Source organism: Rhinopithecus roxellana, chromosome 15 (genome assembly GCF_007565055.1).
Source record: "Rhinopithecus roxellana isolate Shanxi Qingling chromosome 15, ASM756505v1, whole genome shotgun sequence".
NCBI classification, from domain to species: Eukaryota; Metazoa; Chordata; class Mammalia; order Primates; family Cercopithecidae; genus Rhinopithecus; species Rhinopithecus roxellana.
Genome location: NC_044563.1, coordinates 59,943,535 through 59,961,031, shown reverse-complemented (window position 1 = coordinate 59,961,031; position 17,497 = coordinate 59,943,535). Strand labels below are relative to the sequence as shown.

The window sequence follows — 17,497 nt, the reverse complement described above, 5'->3', positions numbered from 1 at the left end:
CTCCTTTGAGCCTGAGCCTCAGTTTTCTCATTTGCCAACTGGGGCTCATAACAGCTAGCTCACAGGACTGCGCTCAGTTTCTGAGGCTCCCAGCCCAGTTCCCCAGTCCTAGTGGGGTTCATACTTGCCTACCCTCCAGCAGGGGTTTTACTTGGTGATCATGTGTTTATGGTTCTGAATGGGCATCCGCTCTGGGTGTGAATAATTCCAGCAACCAAGCTATAGGGAGGCAGGCTGAGAGCTCAGGAACTGGGTCTGGGGGGCCCTGGGGAGGCAGGTGTGGAGTCACCTACATTTCTCAGGCTCCTGTGCTCACCTCATGTTTGATGGAGCGGGCACCATAGTGCACATTGTAGCCGTCGACCAGCACGTCTGCCACCTCGCGGTCCCAGAGCAGCGTGATGTTGTGCCTTTGCTTGGCCTGAGATGGGTCAGATGGAAGCGTGCCTGCATGTGGCCCACTGCTTTCCATCTCTGGCCACTCTGGCCTGAGGCCAGGGCCACTGGCCCCACACCACTGTGCTCCACATTTTGTGTGTGTGGCGGTGCCCCCAGTCCAGCATTCCAGATTTCCAGTGGCTGGCTATCCCGCCCCCACCCATGGGCAGTCCCCTCTTACTCTCTTGGCCCAGAAGTTTAGTTCCTTGTTGACGAGTTGGATGAGCTCCGAGTGGCAGAAGGGGAGGAAGTAGACGATCTCATTGATCCGTCCCAGAAACTCATCCCTCCGGAAGTGAGCCTGCAGGGCCAGGTTAGGGGTGGGATGAGCTCAGTGACCCAGAGGGGGTTAGGGAAATTACCAGACACCAGGGGAAGACTGGGGAAATTACGGGGCTTCCAGATCTTTAGGATGGCTAAGATCACCCTCCCCAAACTTTAGGCTCCAGCAGGAAGTGCCAAGAAAGGCCTCTTACTTTCAGGATAGGGCGAATCACATTCTCCTTGAAGTTCTTTGAGATGGTGATCTTGTCACTTATCTGGACATCCCCTGTGGAGGCAGAATCATAAACTGCTTACTCCCCACACTCAGGGAACTTTGGGGGCTGTGCCTGCCCCTTGGCCTGCCCATGCAAAGAGCCCTGATCCCGCCCGTCTGTGTGGTCCTGGTCAAGGTCTAAGGCTCTCTGGGCTTCAGCCTGGTCTCTTCCTCTGACCAGGCACTTTCTGAGGCCTTTCCAGCTCTCATGTGTACGAAGCCTGTGGTTCCTCAGGGTTGGAGTTGTGTGAGGGAGGGAGGGAGAGGAGAGAGGAGAAGAAACGTCAGGATTAAGACTTGAGTCCTGACTTGGAGAAGGGGGCTGCAGGGCTCGATCTTGAATGGAAAAGATGACAGACACAGCTTCCTGCCGGATGTGCTTTTTTCAGCACTCTCCAAGGCCCACCTACGTAGGAAGCTGCCCTGGGTGAACAAGGCTGTGTCCACTGCCATAGAGTTTTCGATCTGCTGTCCCCTTCTTGCACCAAAGCATCTCTATCTGTTGTATGTGCATCTCCTCAGTCCCCTAAGACCCTGGGCAGCCTCTGGCCCCCCACCCTGGTGTAGCTCTGTCCATTCCTGCCTCGAGCCCTCTTATCACTCAACAGACTTGGGGCTTTCTTGAAGAAGTGGGGTCTCTGTCTCTTTCGTCTCAACCCCCACTACTTGATATGGTGCCTGCTGTCTGCTCAGTGTCAGCTAGGGACAGAGCTGCCCACTAGAACCTTCACCTGGGCCCAGGGCCCCAATCCCATTCTTCCCCAGGAGATAGGCTGGTGGCCTGGTCACTGGCCCAGACTGCTCAGGTCAGCCGCCATACCCAGGTTTTCGGCAATACGGTTACGGCTCATCTCCAAAGCTTCCTGCCTCAGCTGCAGTGCGTGCTGTGCGATCTCATCACTGGCCACATTGGAGGTCATGATGAAGATGGCGTCCTTGCAATCAATGGTCTTCCCTTTTCCATCTGTCAGCCGGCCCTGGGAAGGGAAGGAAGGGAATGTACAGTCAGGGAGCTATGTGCCTGGGCAGGCCTTAGCACTCTCAGGTCTCACCTGAGAGTTCAGGAGGCCTCCCGAGAGCCCTGTGTCTCCCTCCAGCCCCAGTGGCCAGCTGCTTCCTCCTCTGGGTTCTCCAAGCACTGGACTCGCACCTTGGCTGCTGTGCTCGCTACCCTGCACTGCAACTGCCCTCCCTACTGAGTGCCTCCAGGTGAGGCTGCACTTGCTCTCTGGCATCTCTCAGGGCACCCGACTATCCCTGCATCCAGAAGTCAAGTCACAGTTAGCCATCCATTTGTGCAACCAACACATTTTTTGGAGGCCCGCTCTGGGCCAGGCTCTGTGGTGGGGTACTGGGGTCCCACTGAGCCTTCAACATGCTCCCAGTATAGAGAAGCAGTGAGATTCAGGAAACAAGCACAATATGTTAAGTATGACGATAAAGGGAAGCCCAGCATGCTGCAGAAATTCAGAGGAGGGTACTTTACACGGCTACCGTGAGGACCAGATGTGGTTATCTGGTGAAAAATTCTTAGCAAACCAAGCTATACGAATGTTCAGAGCTAAAATTACTATAGTAGGTGATATATAATGAATTGAAACAGGACAATCTCTTATCTTTGGAGCTGCCATCTGGCCTAACAGGGATAAAAAATGAGATTGCTTCTTTAACCACCTTGGGAAGTTTCCTTGGAATGTTCAACTCTTTCTAGAAGGGACACAGGAGGCATCTATACTGGAGAAAGATGCACCAAAGGAGGAGAAAAGGAGCAAACAGTAAAGGGCAGAGACAGAAGAATGATAAAAGTACAGCGTTCTGGGACCAATCAGTTCAAGAGTACAGAGCCCTGCTCACTCAGCGAACCTCAAGGGCATGACGGTACAACAGCACTTTATATCATAACAAAAGCAATGATCAGGGACTCCTTGACAGCAAGCAATAGAGTGACAACACCGATCACGTACAGGGACTTCTAGTTTCATCACAGATGCTCTGCTTAGTGCTTTTTGTGTACAATCGTACTCCTTCTAGTAGGAAAGTGGCTCTTTGATGGCAGAGGCTGGGTCTTGTTCATCACTGTGTCCCAGAACAGCATCCAGTACAGAGTAGGTGTTTGATACCTGCTTGCTGGAGGCTGGAATCTTCACATCCACCCTTGGAGATAGGTGCAGTTAGGACCCTTACAAAGAAACTGAGGCTCAGAGAGGATCAGTAACTTGTTTGAGGTTTCACAGCTAGGATACAGTAGAGGCAAGATTTGAACTGTCTGACTTCAGAGCCCATGCCCTTCCTCTGTACCAGGCTACAGAGGTCATACCAATGGTGCTGGATGAATGAGGCCTCACGCTATTTTCTTTCCTTCGACAGAATTTTCTCAGAATTCTGCTAAATTCAGTTTGTATCCTTTGCTCCTCACTGGAGAGATGCAACTGGGACAGGTGCTAGGGAGGAGATCTGCCTGAGATTTCTTCTGGAAAGCAGAGAAAGCATAGCTCCCTCCAAGCCAGAAACTGTGGCTCTGGGGATATACATTACTGATCTCAGCCTGTTGGTTCCTGCCTGAGCCAGGGATGCTGGGCCCTGCCCGAGCTTCAGGGTCAGCCCTTGCTTCTAAAGCCAGTATAATGGTAAACCCAGTCTTACCCCTTAGGAGCAAAGGAGAAAGGATTGTGCATCAACCGAGCTAGCTTACTGCACGCTGGGTGTACTTTCCAGCCTTGCTTTCCACTGGACCTTGGCACAGGCCTCTGAGAAACTGTTAATTCCCAAAGGGTCTATTCCCAAGGAGCCTAGTAATCCATGTCCTGGAGCTGGTCACTCTGTTGTCCCTGCCTTGGGGCAGGAAAAGGGAAGCAAGAGTGCAAGCGGATATCCTTGAGCTTTTACCAGCAGCTTTTCACTCTTACCTCCCTGCTTATGGGTTCTAACCTAACAGAATCCACTGAGGGTAGGTCTAGTTTTGGAGACCAGGTGTGTGTGTGTGTGTGTGTGTGTGTGTGTGTGTGTGTGTGTGTGTGTGTGTGTGTGACATGTCCAAGCATGTGCATATGACAGTGTGTTCCACACTCACTTTGCAGAGCTCATCCCCAAGGACTGGCTTCACACACTGCTATACTGGCCAGAGCAATAACCCAGCAGCAATTTCATTCTAAGAGATCAAAGCTCTGCTCGTAACTGGGCCTGAGGATGGGTCCCAGGTGGGTGAGGGGAGCAGGTGCAGTGCACGACTGACTCAAAGGGTGACTTTCAGTGCTCATGTCTACTTCTCCTCAGTTTCCTTGGCAATAAAGATGTGTCTCAAACAGGAAGCTGTCTGTGCCTCACCTCCCTCTAACCACCAGAGTGTGCACATCCTGGGTGGGGGTTGAATGCTCACCCCAGGGTTATGGGGCTGCTTTCCCACTGTCTCACATATGAATCCTTGGTGGGAGGAGTGGGGGGGCTGGGCTCTCTGGGGACTAGTCTCTTTCTGGGACTTCTGCCCTGGGGTCACCTGTATATGGCCAGCATTAGTCCTGCTTGGTGCTCTGATGAGAGCAATAGGGTTCTTACTTTTCTGGGTCCAGGCTTGGGAGAACTGGACTGGGTAGGGATGAGGGTGCTTCCCTCACACCTCCAGCCTGGATTAGGTGCCCCTACAACTCCTGTGAGCACTTGCTGTTTGTCACTAGTGCAGCACTGGCCACAGTGAACTGAACTATTTTTAGCTGCCTGTCTCCACACTCATTGGTCACGCCGAGGACAGGGCTGCGTCCCTGCCCCACACAGTGCCTCATGAATAAATGAATGAGCTACATTCTTTTGGTTTGCTCTTTTTTGTTTTTGAGACAGGGTCTGGCTCTGTTGCCCAGGTTGGAGCACAGCGGTGCAATCTCTGCTCACTGCAACCTCCGCCTCTGAGGCTCAAGCCATCCTCCCACCTCAGCCTCCTGAGTAGTGAGGACTACAGGCACACGCCACTATGCCCAGCTCATTTTTGTATTTTTTGTAGAGACAAGGTTTCGCCATGTTGCCCAAGCTGGTCTCGAACCCCCGAGCTCAAGTGATCTGCCCGCCTCGGCCTTCCAAAGTGCTGGGATTACAGGTGTGACCCACCGTGTCTGGCTTGGTTTACTTCCTACCTCTCTGGTGAGTCTGTCTTGACTCTTCCCTGATAAGTCCCAAAGCTCTGTGTGTAGCCCTCTTTTCTCTGCACATTATACACTCCCTGGGTTAGAGACCTCATCTATTCCTGTGGCTTCCATTAACCCCTCTGGGCTGAAGGATTCCTGAACTGCTATTTTCAGTCAGACCTTTCCTACACTCCTGACCCATGAAACTGATGAACCGCCTCTTGGCCATCTCCACCTGGATGTCCCTCAGGCATCTCACCTTCAACATTTCCACACCTCAGTGCCTCACCTTCCTCTCCAATCTGCTGCTTTCCACAGTGTTCACCGCCTCAGCTGATGGCCAACTGGAAGTAGCCAACAGCCCACCCTTGGCTCCTCCCTCTCTCCTCAGTCAACCTTCTAGTAGTTTCTCCAGCCCATGGCCTCCCCAGCCCTAGCTTGGGCTCCCCAGCAGTCTCCTTGTTAATGACACTCTCCCTTCTCATCCATTCTTTACACAGCTGCCCATGGCATCTTTGTAAAGTGAAAATGTGACTGTTTCTTTCTTGCTTAAAGTCTTTCAAAGGCTCCTTACTCTCTACGAGAGAAATGCAAACTTCTGTGCCTGGCATTTTAACTGGGCCCTGTTTACCTTACCTACCTTCTCTCTACCACTCCGTTCTTGTTTTCCCTCTGCAGTTGAGCAGTACTGACGAGCTGCAGTTCCCTGAGAATGCCAGGCTGTTTCATGCCCTGTACTTTTGCACATTAGGTTTCTACTGCCAGCCCCTCCACTCTGTTCACTTAGCACTTACTAACTCTTTGAAGGTTTGCTAAACTACTGTTGAATTAAATTAGTCAATACAACCTTTCCCCTGACTTTGTGGGCTCTGGGAATGGTTCAAGTGAACATGACAATGGCCCGTCCTCAAAGAGCCTAAGTCGAGTAAACCTGGATGGCAGCTTTGGTCAATGGAACCAAGAGCATTGGAAACTATCGTAGGCTGGGCCTGGGGGAAGGGGCGACAACAGCTGCAGGAAGGAATTCCTATCAATCCCTAAAAGGCAGTCAGTGGAGTGAAGTGACGGAGGAGGGGGAGACAGGGCTTTCATGTAGGGCTAGTTGTACTTCAGTCAGCAGTTGCCTTCTGTCTTTTTGGGCCAAGAATGCCATCAGAGGTGCCTCTCTTAAGGAGGCCAGAAATCAAACAGGCCGCGATGCTCACCCTCCCTGAGTGGCACGGTCCCGTCCCTTCAGTGCTTCACTGAGACGGACCTCGCTCTTTTGGCCCTAGCTACATGGTGGTCATTCAAGCTGCAGGATCTAGAACTGGGCTGCCTGGGTTTGAATCCTTGATTCTCTCCCCCCAGCTGCATGACCATAGGTGAATGAATTAATCTTACCTTGCTTTAGTTTCCACATCTGTTCAACAGAGGCCATAATAGCTAGCTTTGGAGGGTTGTTGAAAGGGTTAAATTGATACACATAAGCCTCTGAAGACAGTGAATGGCACACAAAATGCCAGCTACTACCATGTCTCCTTTCCACCTGTCTACCAGGCAGAGAGCTCCCAGAGGGCACGTTTGGGTCTGGCCATAGCTGTGCACTTGAATCTCATCAAGAGGCTGGAATGGAGTGGAGGCCTCAGCGTACACATGTGAGTAACTGAGTGTGTGACCTCTGAAGGACTGGTCTCTCCTCAGCAGGAGGTTCAGGGCAGAGAGCAGCTGAAGGGCTAGGAAGACACAACAAAACGGGCAGGGGCAAGGAGGCTGGGCCAGGTGGGGAAGGCAGTGAGCAGCTGGTAGGAGATCTGGATCTAGGTCTTCCTGGCTTGGTACCTGATGTGCTGTTCGGTCTGGAGGAGTCCCCTCCCTGTGGCCTCCTGTGACATGGGAAGCAAACCACCTTCCTATTTTCCCAGGGCTGCAGGAGGCTAGGTAGACAGGTGAGCTGGACTCATGGCCAGGTGCTGGCTAATACAGTCCCTGCATGGGAGAAGAGGGGCCTCATCCCTGGTTCAGTCCTTGGCTCCTCATGCTCTTTTGATGGAGCAGGGCCTCTGAAAAGGTGGAATTCATCTTCTTCCATGATTGTAAGCAATCCCTCGCCTGGCTCAAGGTAAACAGTGGTATGGGGGAAGAATTGGGGCTCTGGGATCAGACATATCTGTAGCCCAATCTTGGCTCTTTACACAGCAGCTCTGGCCTTAGGCATGTCTTTTATAACCTCTCTGAACCTCAGTTTCTTCATCTGTAAAAAATGAGCAATTTCTCCTTTGCCTGGTAGGAATTTTTCTACCTGCCTTATGAGGATTATGATAATGGCTGTAACGTCTTTAGTACAGGTCTAGTACACAGAAAGTACTGGATAGAATTAAGTTCTTCTCTCCATTTAGAACTTACCCCTACCAGCAGGGGAACTGGACCATCTGTAAGAACCCTCAGATTCTCAGAAGAGAAAGACTCCATGAACCAGGGTATCAGCATCTCACCATTAGCAGCAACAATATTAGCATTTTAAAGAACTGCAGGAGACAATGTTTGGCACACAGGGAGGAACAAGAGCTGTCTGAGGCAGAAGGAGTTTTGGGGCTTCTCTGATTCAGCCTCCTCGTTTGTCACATGAGGTCTCTGATGCCTAGAGATGGGCAGTGACTTGCCAAGGTCACAAAGCCAGTCAGGAGCAGAGCTGGAACTAAAAATTCACGTCTCTCTCTCATGGCACCTCTGCCATACCATGTCTCTCTAGAAGGTGGCCTGAGCAGCCACGCAATTTCAACTCTTAGGCAGAGCTGGTCTTCCCTTGAGTGCCTCACCTGGGCCCTAGTGCAGAGGGGCTAAGCTGTACCTGCTGGATGAATGAACGTACACATGTGAGAGCAGGAAGCCGAGGAATGACCAGCTAGCCTCTGGGCCCTCGCTTTCTGCTGTTCATAGTCCCCCTTATCTCCAGTGTCCTCCCGCTCCATCCTGGCCCAAGGTGACTCTCACCTCATCAAACAGCTGCAGCATGATGGTGAGCACATCTGGATGGGCTTTGTCTACTTCATCAAAGAGCACCACGGCATTGGGGCACTGCTTCAACTTCTTGGTCAGCTGACCACCCTCCTCATGGCCAACGTAGCCTGGTGGGGACCCGATAAACTTGGCCACCTGGTAGAAGGAAGGAAACATGCTAGGAAGGCCTTTCTGTGCTTTTAGTTTCCAACATGGGGCATGCATGGGAAGATGACTTTATATACTATTAAGGTTGCCTGTCTCAACAGAGACGATTGGCTGTCCGTCTCCTGATGTGGCAGATAGATCTTCTCTCTGTTTATTCTTCAGAGCAAATCTTATGTGAAACAAATCAGTGACCCTGCTGCACACCTGTGCTCCCAATGACAAATCCCAAGGCTGCTGGAATTATCTGAGGCCCAAAGGCCCAAATGTTAAGACCCAGGCAGTCACGCTGACAAGCCCTCCAAACCATGCTTCATTCAAAGACTGTCGTCACTCACCTCGTGTCGCTCCTGGAACTCGGACATGTCCAGCCTGATGAAGCCCTGTATGGAAACAAGGAAGCACTAAGTCCGTTTGGAGGCCGGAAAGTGAAGAGAAGGGTTAGGGAGGAAAGCACCTCAACTATCCCCAAGGCTTTCACATCACACCAACACAAGATCTTCTATCTCACGCTCAAGGGATGTTTTTTCTGGCTTCCTGTCTCCTTTTCTGTGTACTCATTTCCTACGAGTCCCTCATTCTCTTCCTTAAAAGACCCAAATCATATACCTGACCTTCTAATCTGACTTGGGGTGTCTTCTTTCAGGGAGGCCTCTCCTGTTCTGATTACCGCATTATCCACCCACTCGTCCACATTTCCTGAGGGCATCCTGTGTGTGCTGGACACCAGAGTTACAACAGGGAACAAGTCTTGGTCTCTGTCCTTAAGGAGCACCCCATCGGGCGGTGCAGACATGGACAAAGTTAGTCACGATCAGTATGGACTGTGATGTGAGGAGGAGAGAAACACTCAGATGGCTCCAGAATGCCTCTCAACTCTGAAAGTCTGTGTGATGCCCATGTCCCTTTGATTTACTTTTCTTCAAAATGAATATATTTTAAAATGTATTTACATTTCTTCATTTCATTAAAAAAAAAAATTAATAACATAGCGGTACCACCCTTTTCTCTCCACCACAGGGTGTAGGGGTGATTTCCGAAGAAATGGCCCCATGGGTGAGGGCCACGGTTAGCCCCTGGGGAAGAGAACAGCTTGCAGTGTGTGATCTGAAGAGTTAACACAGGCGGAGTGCCTGCTGGTTTTCAAGAACCATGACCTGATTAGGGAGCTGTAAAGGCATCCACAGGTACCCTGTCTAGCCACAACCAGACCAGAGTTCTCCACAGTCCCCTGGGCTCCTCTCCTACTGGCACATGCCCGCGTCTAAGAGACGGCATTCACCGAATCCTGCTTCACCGGAGAGCCGGCGATGATGGGGGTGCCAAGACCCTCACGGGGAGGTAGCTATGTCTGAAATCCAGGGCCATATTCTAGCTTGGCCACTGGTCAGAAATTCACGCCGTGATGTACTTTTAGTTCTTTCTCTGTCCTGTCATTCTACAGCTGAGACACAGGGTGCAAGAACCCTAGGCTGGGAGCCAGGGGGCTCAGGTTCCAGTCCTAGTTCTGCCTGCCTGTGAAGCCCTGGACATGCTGCCTCCCCTTTCTGAGCTGCAGTTTTGTCCTGTGTTACACAAGGCTCTTGGCTCCTCTCCCTACCTCACCAGGGGTCTGAGGATCTAATCCAAGAGGTGGGACAGGACTTAGAGAAGTTATTAAGGCCACATGGGGCATGAGCCAGAAAGGATTTCCAGAGGGTCCCTAGGCCGCTCAGTCAAGAGATCTGCAGGTTTCAGGAAGGGTGGGAGGATGGCCATGGAGAAGCTGGGAGAAGCAATGGGCTGGAAGCCACAAGATGGGTCTCTGATTAATAACAGCTGACATTTACTGGGTATTTACTATGTGCCTGGCATTGTTTTAAGCAAGCTATAAAGCGCTTAGAACATGTACAAGTCTCTGAGGCAAGCACTACTATCACCTCCACTTTACAGATGAGAAAACTAAGTCATAGATTAAAGTAACTTGCTCAAGGTCACCCGCGCTTGGCAATCCGGCTCCACGTCTGTGCTCTTAGCCATCATGCTACACTGCCTCATAGCTTCCCCTCTGCCAATCAGCTGGGTTCTTGACAGTCTTCACCTGAAGAGTTCTGAGCTTTGTGTCCAGATGCCAATGAATGTCTGACGACACATGGACTATAGACTTTCATGCTTACTTATGTCAAGTGACCTGGGTTCTCACCCTAGTTCTTCTAATGATTTGCTAGGTAATTTTGAACACGTTTTTGGGCTTGATTTTCTTGGCCAGAATCATCATTTTGATTTCACATGATCTTAGCTTGGGGTTATCAACAAAGTGAGGCAAGAACAATAAAAGTAACATTCAACATGTACTGATTGCTTACCACATGCCAAGAATGGTGTTTTAACATTTTACATCACTATCTCATTTAACCTTCTGAACAATCCAGGGAGACCGGCACCATTATGGAGCCCACTTTTCAGATGAGAAAGATGATGTAAACAGAGGTCCTGGCCAACTCCACATAGCAGGGTACAGTTGGGATTTGAACCCAGGCAGCTGGACTCAGATACTTGCTCTTTATCCCTCATCATATTGCTACTAGAACTAAGTCTTTTGGGCTCCACCACCCTACCTTATAATGATATCACAGAACACCATTAAGGTTCCTTCTCAAGGCTTATCAGCTCTAGTAATGAAAGTTAACAGAGCCACTCAGTTTGGAAGAAATACTACACAGGCTAATGAGAGAAAAAAAATAAGTTCACAGATCTGATAAAGAAATCATGTAAATGTACAAAGAATGCCTTCTGAAGCAGCAAGATCTGGAGGTGTCAGTGTCTCTTTACAAATGAAGAAACTAGGGATCAGAGAGCCAGAACCAGAATTCACGTCACCAAACTCTGGGCCAGTGCTCATTTCATTTCATCAGCCGTCTTGGGAGACAAATTAATGGGAGCTTCTGTTTGGTAAAAGTCTCTTTCACACTGGGCTCTGTGAATGGCGCTTTCCATACATCGCTCTTTGGGCCCCAGGCACACTGGTTACACAGCTTAAAGTCCAGGGCTCTCTTGGATTTCCAAGGCAGGTCTCAAACATGCCTGTCATGTGGCTATAAAGTATCTATGCTAAACATAGATTCTGTAATGAGTTGACCCACAGGGCTAGTACAGGTAGGAGTTTCATAGAAGCACCACCTATGATTTAAAAATAAAATACATGATTGTTTTTATGGAGCTTCTCATGCCTCTCATCTCCCAATGTGAAATGGGGACACACTGGCAAGTTTCCAATCTAGCTTCCTAGAGCAGCTGAGAACAACGGTATCACAGTGAGGAGCTGAGAGACTGGATTGATTCTGGTTTTATTTCTTCCCCTAACAGGGGAAGCCTAAGAATGGTGTAGGGCCTCAGTTTTCTCATCTGAAAAGTGGGTCTAATTTAGCATCCATGCCAACTTCCCCATATAATCAAATGGGAGAGTAGATGGGGTGCTGCTGTGGTAAGCAGGAAGTGATGAATACATGCAAGTCAAGGAACAGGCACTTGCTGTGTGCTCGCCATGATGTGATGACATAAGTGATAAGCACACAGCGGCGTCACTTGATGCTCCCCATAACCTAAGATACGGATTGGAGGGCTTTCACCTTGAGGCAAGAGAGCTGAAACTTCAAGGGGTAAAGTTCACCTGCCTAGGGCCAGTAGAAAGTAGAAGCACTGGAACCTGAAGTAAAGAATGGTTGCTCCAGAGCTCTGTCCACCACAGTGCGCTGCCTCCGAGGGTGATGGTGCTACTTCCTTCTGAGTGAGGCATGCACGGAAGCATGCCAACGTCATCCTGCACTGGGGTAAATCTGTCTCCCATTCAGATGTGCCAACTAAAAAATTACTTGCATTATTAGTCTTTTAACAAGCCCCTTCTCCTTTCTACACCAGCAAGTCAGTACATACTCTCCTTCTACTTCCACTATGTATGAAGACATATGAAGACAGCTTGGATAAGGAGATTATATTTGTAATTAAATATTAACCTTTCTGACAGTATTAAAATTAAACCACTCAGAATTCTTCATCCCTAATCAGGTGGTTCCTGCCCGTAACTGCATCTTCCCTAATAGTCCTGCTAGTTTATGGCCCTTTCCAGAGTGCTAATTGTTTCAATCGCTGCCAACCTGATGAATTGACTTAAAAATGCTATTTCAGTTGGAGCGCATTAGCATGCTACGCGCTGCTTCCTGCTTGCCTGCTTGTCAAGTGGGTCTGCTCCAGGTTTGGTGGAGGCAGAGCACAGCTACTGGCAGAGCTGGGGGTTTAAGAGCCTTCAGCCATTTATGAAGCAGAAGGGGGCTCAGGAGGACATAATCTGAACTACCTTGTTTCTGTGGCTACCAGTGGGGCAGGTAGGCCAGAAAGAGAACAGGAGTCCAAGACTCTGCTGCTGGGGCCACTTGGCTGGCAGAGGCCTAAGCAACTCCTCATTGCCTTGGCCAGGGAGGCTTTCCTTAGAAAGGCAAGAGCAAGAGCATCTAGGGTCTCGGGCGACCTCCTGCCCTGGATGCTGGGAAGGCTGGTAGAAGAATGTTTGGCTTTCAGTGAAATGTTTTTGCACTCTCTCCGAGGATTGCTGTCTCTGCACAAAAGCATTTCCTGCCTCCCTAAAAAGTTAAACTGAGCAGGCCTTGGAAAGCCTGAGTGTGAACAAACAGGGGATGGGGATGGCCCTCTTCTGTGGAGAATCCAGGGCTCTGAGCCACAGAGGAAGGGGGACTATAAGCACCCCAGGCTCAAGACATAAGAAACCATGTTTAAAAGCTCATGCAGGATAGTGAGAGGCAACAAGGCATCCTCTTATTCCTATTTGTTTTCTCCTACAGCCCCCAAGACTCCCATTAGCACAGCCATGACTGCACTGAACAGTAATGGTGTCTTTCTAAAGCTGTTTGCCTCTCCAACCTGAGCTCTTTGGAGCAGGGGGAGTATCTTAATAAATGATGTATTAGCAGCATCTAGTTCAACACCTGGCATGGCATAGATGCCTGAAAATGTTGTATGGCGGATCTCACTTTGTTTCCTCAAGAGTCAGGCAGGGCAAGGATTATTATTCCTATTTTACAAATGAAGAAACTGAGACATAAAGAGGTGGGATAACTTGCCCAAATCTCTGGAGCAACTGGTGGCCAAGTTGGGGCCAGAGCTGAGGTCTGCTTCCTGGGTCAGGGCCCATCTTTTTGATTGCCTATTGTTGAATTCAGAGGGTCAGATTTTTTGGGATAGCAGGAGTGGTGAGGTCTCCACGATCTGTAGATCAGACCTAGGTCCCAGTCCTTACCTTTTTAGCATCTTTGTGCATGTATTTGGCTGTCTGCTTGGCCAGCTCTGTTTTTCCTAGTAAGAAAGGAGAGGTGTTGGGTTACAACCAGGTGACTAACCGCTGGAATGAAAGAATACTAGAAATGCATGGATACTAGAAAGATTATATTCTATGGATGAGAATGTTGAGGCACAGAAAGGATCAATGACTCTCCCACAGTCACCTGGGGAGTTAATGGTGAAGCTGGGACCAAAATCAAAGTCTGTACTGCATCTTAATTTTTCTGGGACGGGGACTGAGGCCTTTTCTCTGTAGCACCATCCTAAGAGTGACAGGCTGACTTTATAATCCAGAACCAACTTGCTTTTTAAAGCCTAGTACAAACCTCACCTCTCCTAGGAGTACCCGGGCCTCCTGGCTCACTGCCCTGCATCCCTCTCAATACCCACAGTCCTGCCATTTAGCCAGGCTCTGGAACCACATGCCAGATAGAAGGTGTGAGGGGCTGAAGAGTACCTCTCATTGTGGCTTCACGGTCCTTCTTTGTAACACAGAGAAGGAACGATAGTACTGAAGCGGGGGCTCTGAAGGGCCACTTGGTGGATGGTAACCCTTGGAAATCCCTGACTAGTATAAAAGTCAAGTTCTGGAGCATCATGGTCAGGTGGTGGTATCCTTTTGGGGGCCTACATCTGAGGGAGAGGCCCATGAAGATGTTGGGAGGGGAAGAGAAGGAAACTAAACCATGAAATTTCCCATCAGGACCATTGTGGGAGGTGGTAGTGAAGGAATGGGGGGGTTCTGTCAGGGCAGAGAATGAGGGGGTGAGAATGCCTCAGATAATCCAGCCCAACTGGCTAGAAAAATACTCAACCCATCTTACTGCAACTAATTTTGCTATGCATCTGGCACCGCAGTGGTCATTAGGGGCCTTCTTTAGCATTTACAGCTAGGCTGCACTGAACATGGTTGGTGTGCTGGGCAGAGGAGGTGGTTCAACTATTCCCGAAGGGGAGGCTCTGCGGATGCAGAGTGGCTGGACCAGGGTTAATGGGCCCTGAAGGGCCTGGTCCTCCAGATGAATCAGTCTTACCACCACAACTTCCAGAGGGAGGGGCATAATTCCAACTCTTCATAACATGACAGATGGTAACAGAGTCCTCTTTCTTGGTGGCTCTGTAATCTGGAGGCTGTTGTTTTCAGAGATGGAAATTGACCTAGAGGTGGACCTGCTGACCCTGGCCCGCAGCAGCTGGGGCTGTCAGGCTTGGGCCAGGCACTACCCTAGCTCTCCGTCCCCACTAGATGATCTGCTCCCAATTACCTATTCCAGATGATCCCAAGAAGAGGAAAACCAGAGGGTGTTCTTCATCGTACCAGCCATTCTCCTTCCTCCGGATCGCTATGGTCAAACACACAAGACGGGGGACAGAGAGGGAGGCAGATAAATCAATGACACAAAAGGCAGGATAATTATCACTAAGTATACAATATGTTTTACTGCTCTGCGCCCACTCAAAGTCCTCACTACCATTAGTGCTGCCTAATCTGATTAGCTGGCGAGGCCCCTAGAGATACCTAATCAGGTTAGCATGGATTTGGAAACCTGCCCAGAGCAGATTTCGGATAAAGTTTTCCAGGATGAGCACTCAGTGTTGCTAGGGAAACTGAAAGGCGGGTGGATGGTGAATGGAGGTGAAGGGGGTGGGGGACTGGTGAAGGAGAATTTGAGAGGAACTTCAGCTCTCACTGGTTACTTATCTACTCATCGCTAGTGGGACTATGGGCTGCCTCCTATGCAAATGCAAGAGGCAGAAGCCCATGGCAGGCCCTTGGGGATGTGGGATGTGAGCCCTGGACCCTTTCCTATCTGGGGAAACTAAGGTCTGGTCCACTGTCTGGGTCAGAAAGTGGAAACACAGCCAAATGCATTTTCTGGAAGCCAATCAAAGGCAATGTGGAGCTCGGGGCATGGAAGGGAATAAGCCACCTGGTTACCAGAGATGCTAACCATAGCCTCCAGTGGCGGAGCAAGTGGGGAGCATGGGGAGTGGGACAGATAGATACCAGGTTCCTTGGAGGCTCAACTCTGCTAGAGTAAGACCTGACCTCCTCTTCAAGAGGGAGTATGTAATCAAGGGCTATGCATTCAATCTGAGAAAACTAAGCACTTAATTGTGGAGTAGGAGAATCAGGCTCAGAAACATTGCTCAGGTATACAAGTGGAGGTGGAGTGAGGCAGAACTGCAAGAAGAATCATGCACTGAACATGCTCTATGCTAAGCACAATGTGAAAATTCACCAATAATGTATCTATTCAAGACCCACACAAATACCCGGAGAGGAAAGTAGTATTCTCAACTCCATTATACTGAACACGAAGCCGAGGCAACAGATAGAGACTTGTCCAAGTCACACAACTAGTAGATGGCAGAGTTGCTTCTCTCTCTAAACCTGTCTTCTTCTTCTTCTTTCTTTTTAAAGTAACATATGGCTGCTCAAAAAAGTATGAATTTTGGTTGCATTAATGGAAACATGGCAGTCAGGAGCAGGAAAGAGACAGAGCACTGTGTAACGTCAAGGTCAGTCTGCAAATGGAACAGCATGTCTGATCTGGTTCCCAGGGTGTCAAGGGAAAATTAGCCAAGGAATAGATGTCAGAGAACAAGGCCTGGAACACTAGTGAATCGAGAAAGATTTGACAGTGTTTGGGATGTGTCTGCCAGTCTTGAGTTGCCAAGATCCTAACTACTATACTGTGTGGCTGGGTTTCAAAGAAGTGACTGCAGAGGTCTGGGAAGGTTCCCTGGAAGAGGCAGGACTGGTGACGGATCATGGAGGATGGGCAGGATTTGAAGAGGTGGCCAGTACGTCAGAGGTGGAGAGACAGGAATGATCATGAGGAGTGTTGGGGTGGAATCAGACTGTGAAGATCTGGAATACTATTTTAGGAGTTCCACCTCAAGCCAGTGGTCTTTCTCATCTCGATCTCTAATGTTCCTACCTAAAATACGACTTTCTCTCTACTTCAGGCCTCAGCAGAAACAGATGGAAGCCGTGCAAATTCACGGACATCAGACTAGCCACTTCTGCTTGCCCAGAAAATGCCCCCTGAGAATCTTGAAAGAGGCCTGAGAAAAAGCTCAGTACAACCTCTCTCCTGGGTAAGAATCCAACTAACTGGCCCAGGATCTCTGGAAAGGTTGGCTATAAGGGGAACCCACAGACCTCATAGGTACCTGAATGCTGGGGATGAAGAGAGAAAAGTGCAGGCTTGGCTAAGCGGGGAGTCCCAGTCCCTGGTATCCTACAGAAACAGGGAGTTGAGAGTGTGGGTATCTGAGGAAGTGTAGATATTAAAATGGCAAAGGCTAGACTTGTGAATACTATGTATGGACATGTGTGTATGTGTGTTAGGGCAGGGATGAGAGCGGTCACCTGAAAGGAGCCACATTCTTCTAAAAGTTGACTAAATTAAGAGTCTAGGTTGGAAACAAGTTGAGTATGAACTCAGTTCAAGCTTCATGGGGTATTTGGGGAAGCAGATATACCCAGGCATCCCCCTACGTGGGTTCCCCAGGGTATCATGTACCTGGGGTTCTGATCGTGCCTTTTCTTTTAAGGTAGCATCCCAGCCTGCAGAGAGCTGCACACTGCTGGGCTGTGCAGTACAAAAACACCATGGAGAATGAGGAATTGAATTATGCCGGGGGCCACCATTCCCCCCTTCTTTTCTAAGAATGCACCTGGGAGAGAGCTCTTTATAATGCTACGCAGACTTCACTGCACAGCTGTCCCTGGTCAATTCTGCCCGACCTAGGGCATAAGTCTGGGGTGGGCTTCATGTGCGTCCCCTGTGAAGCAGGCAAAATGCCAACTATTAAACAATTACAACTCTGGATATTTCTAATAATATCTGAAGAGAAAAACAGCCAAGCAGATGCGGTCCGACAGAATGAAAAATGGTGGTGGCTAGGAAGGACTGGAGAAGGC

The 17,497-nt window shown here is 49.6% G+C and overlaps 1 protein-coding gene across 3 annotated transcripts in view; it reads right to left on the bottom strand.

The window, feature by feature from the left end:
• Positions 1-17,497, bottom strand: part of CLPB (ClpB homolog, mitochondrial AAA ATPase chaperonin) — a 148,163-nt gene that overhangs the window by 1,257 nt on the left and 129,409 nt on the right. For all 3 annotated transcript variants that reach the window (XM_010366886.2, XM_010366887.2, XM_030917466.1), the window contains 8 exons: positions 14,829-14,906; positions 13,523-13,578; positions 8,571-8,615; positions 8,062-8,223; positions 1,797-1,953; positions 915-988; positions 620-739; positions 317-421 (listed from right to left, as the gene is read on the bottom strand). In XM_010366886.2, the coding sequence (XP_010365188.1) occupies positions 317-421; positions 620-739; positions 915-988; positions 1,797-1,953; positions 8,062-8,223; positions 8,571-8,615; positions 13,523-13,578; positions 14,829-14,906 (797 nt within the window). The remainder of the gene's footprint in view (positions 1-316; positions 422-619; positions 740-914; positions 989-1,796; positions 1,954-8,061; positions 8,224-8,570; positions 8,616-13,522; positions 13,579-14,828; positions 14,907-17,497) is intronic.